At 49.2% G+C, this 2500-nt stretch overlaps 1 protein-coding gene across 1 annotated transcript in view; it reads left to right on the forward strand.

Annotated features, from left to right (window-relative positions):
- Positions 1-2500, forward strand: part of LOC125293320 (membrane-associated guanylate kinase, WW and PDZ domain-containing protein 1-like) — a 122679-nt gene that overhangs the window by 102524 nt on the left and 17655 nt on the right. Inside the window, 2 exon segments of the mRNA XM_048241186.1 lie at positions 1-195; positions 198-281. The exon segment at positions 1-195 is cut by the window's left edge and continues 24 nt beyond it. Of these exon segments, the coding sequence (XP_048097143.1) occupies positions 1-195; positions 198-281 (279 nt within the window).

Below are 2500 nucleotides of genomic sequence, written 5' to 3' on the forward strand. Positions count from 1 at the left end.
CTCCATCCCCAGCCTCCTCTCACCACAGCAGCACGCAGGCGCCGTCGCTGACCGAGGAGAAGCGCACGCCGCAGGGCTCGCAGAACTCCCTCAACACGGTCAGCTCGGGCTCGGGCAGCACCAGCGGCATCGGCAGCGGCGGCGGCGGCGGCTCGGGCAGTGCTGTGGTCTCCGTGGCGCTGCAGCCCTCTGCCGACGGGAGATCCAGCCCGAATCGAGGGGCTTCGGCCCGTCATCGCGTCTACGTCTGTCTCCGCGGCCCGATGCCGGCACCACGTTCGGTAAGTGGAGAGGGAGGGGCAGAGGAATCAATCAATCAATCAATCAATCAATCAATCAATCAACCAACCAATCAACCAGTCATTCAATTAATCAATCAAACAATCAGTCAGTTAATCAATCTTTATGTGTATAGCACATATCATACAAGAGTAGCTGTGCAAGAACGGCACACAAAAAAGAAAGAAAGAAAGAAAGAAATAAAGAAAGAGAATAAGAGCAGGAGGAGGAGGAAGAACCATTAATCAATCAATCAATCAGTCTCTATAATGCACTTTTCCTGCAGAGTAGCAATGCAAGTGTACGTAGCACGCAAGAAAGAAAGGAAAAGATAGAGGAGCAGATGTTTGGGGACCTGATGAATGATGGAGGGAGAGGAGCAAGGGAGTAGAGAGAGAGAGATAGACAGTAGAGAGGAAAACAAGAGGGATGGATAGAGTAGTACAGGTGAGGAAAGGAGAGGTGGAGAAGTGGGGAAAGAGGTAATTGAGCAAAAAGAAGGGAGAGGTTTAGAGAAAAGCATCCTGTGAAAAATGAGCTGAAGGAGAGGAGCGAGGAGCAGAGGATGAGGAGGTGGGGGGGGGGCAGAGCAGGTGATTGATTGGTAATGCCTTAGCTGTGAGCCCAGGGTTTAGCTCTTTATAAAAATCTCGTTTGCAAGGCCATTCAGATTCCCACTTGGTCTTTCACAATGGCAGCAGGGACAACTACATTTAGATTGAGATTTATTCATTTGGCACCGTCTCATCCTAATTGACTCACAAATCAGGAAGAGAACAGCATAACCCAGTGGCTAAACAGGAAGACAACTATATTGGAAGTGCCAATGACCATGATCCCTATTTTGACAAGACATAGGGGCACTTCTTCAGCATGATTGACAGCAGGCCGAATCAGCAGGTGTAGAGCACCCTCTTTTTTCTGCTAAAGCAGAACAGACATAGAATACAGAGCAGAGCTTGAGTGTGTATATGAGTGTGGGTGTTTGAAGGGTATTTGTCAAACAGCACTCCATCAAACTCAGTCATATAGAGAGGGACCACAGACCAAGGGCTCTTTCAACAGAGAGGTGTACATTTATGTCATTACATGTTTGTGTGTGTATCATATGTGTGCATACAGTATGTGAAGTGTGGGTGTGACCAGGGGATCTCAGGTCTCTCTCATGTACAGTCGTCCATGATGGAGCCCATCATCAAGCGTCCCACCCCACCCCCACCTCCCCTCTACCCCCACAACCCCCCTCCCGTTCCGCTGCTTTGCATGTAATTGGAGGCTACTGAGCACAATTCTATAGCTGTCCACATCGCTTATGTATGAAGGCAAATGTTTCAAATGCCATCAATTAGACGCAGTCAAGCATCGCTGTGGGGTGGGGGTGGGTTGGCAGGGGGTGTCTGCATCCGTTCCCCTCTCTCTCCTTCTCTCCCTCTCTCTCTCCCTCTCTCTCTCTCTCTCTCTTTCTCTCTTTCTCTCTCTCGCTTTCTCTCACCCTCTTTCTCTCACCTTCCATTGATCTATCTCTCTCTAAACCCTCCCTCCTCTCTCTCTCTCTCTCTCTCTCTCTCTCTCTCTCTCTCTCTCTCTCTCTCTCTCTCTCTTTCCTCGCTTGCTCTCCCAGACAGACTCACTGCTGCAATGTCAGCGCAAGGGCTTGGGGATTGGCTAATGACTGCACTAAGGCTGCCTGTCACTCTCTTCCCCATGCTGCCTCTGTGCTTACCTCCATGTGCCTGGAGCTACTCAGGACGGCATCGCTGTTGACGTAGTTGTCTGGATGATGTCTTTGTGTGTGTGTGTGTGTGTGCGCGTGCGCGTGCGCGTGTGTGTGTGTGTGTGAATGTGTGTGTCATTTGAGTTTCGACGTCGTCACCGGTGGCATTGTCGTCTGGGTGACAGCAGAAGTGTTTGTGTGTGTGTGTCTGTGTGTGTGTGTGTGTATGAGTGTGGTTGTGTGTGTGTTTGTGTTGAGACAGATGAAGTAACAGTCGAGATGTCAGGGAGTGTTTCGATGTGCAGACTTGTGTTGTGGTACACAGTGATGACAGGTAGGATAGCGTAACGCGCCGTTATTATGAAGAAATACCCACTTCGTTTTGAAATTGTGACATTAAAATGGGAAATAATCTGGCAGTGGAAAGAGATAATTGCTCGTTATACAAACTCTTGACAAGAGATGAATATTCTCAGAGCGCCGTATCATACAAATGTGCATTCAAAG

The sequence above is a fragment of the Alosa alosa genome, chromosome 4 (genome assembly GCF_017589495.1).
Source record: "Alosa alosa isolate M-15738 ecotype Scorff River chromosome 4, AALO_Geno_1.1, whole genome shotgun sequence".
Classification (NCBI taxonomy): domain Eukaryota; kingdom Metazoa; phylum Chordata; class Actinopteri; order Clupeiformes; family Clupeidae; genus Alosa; species Alosa alosa.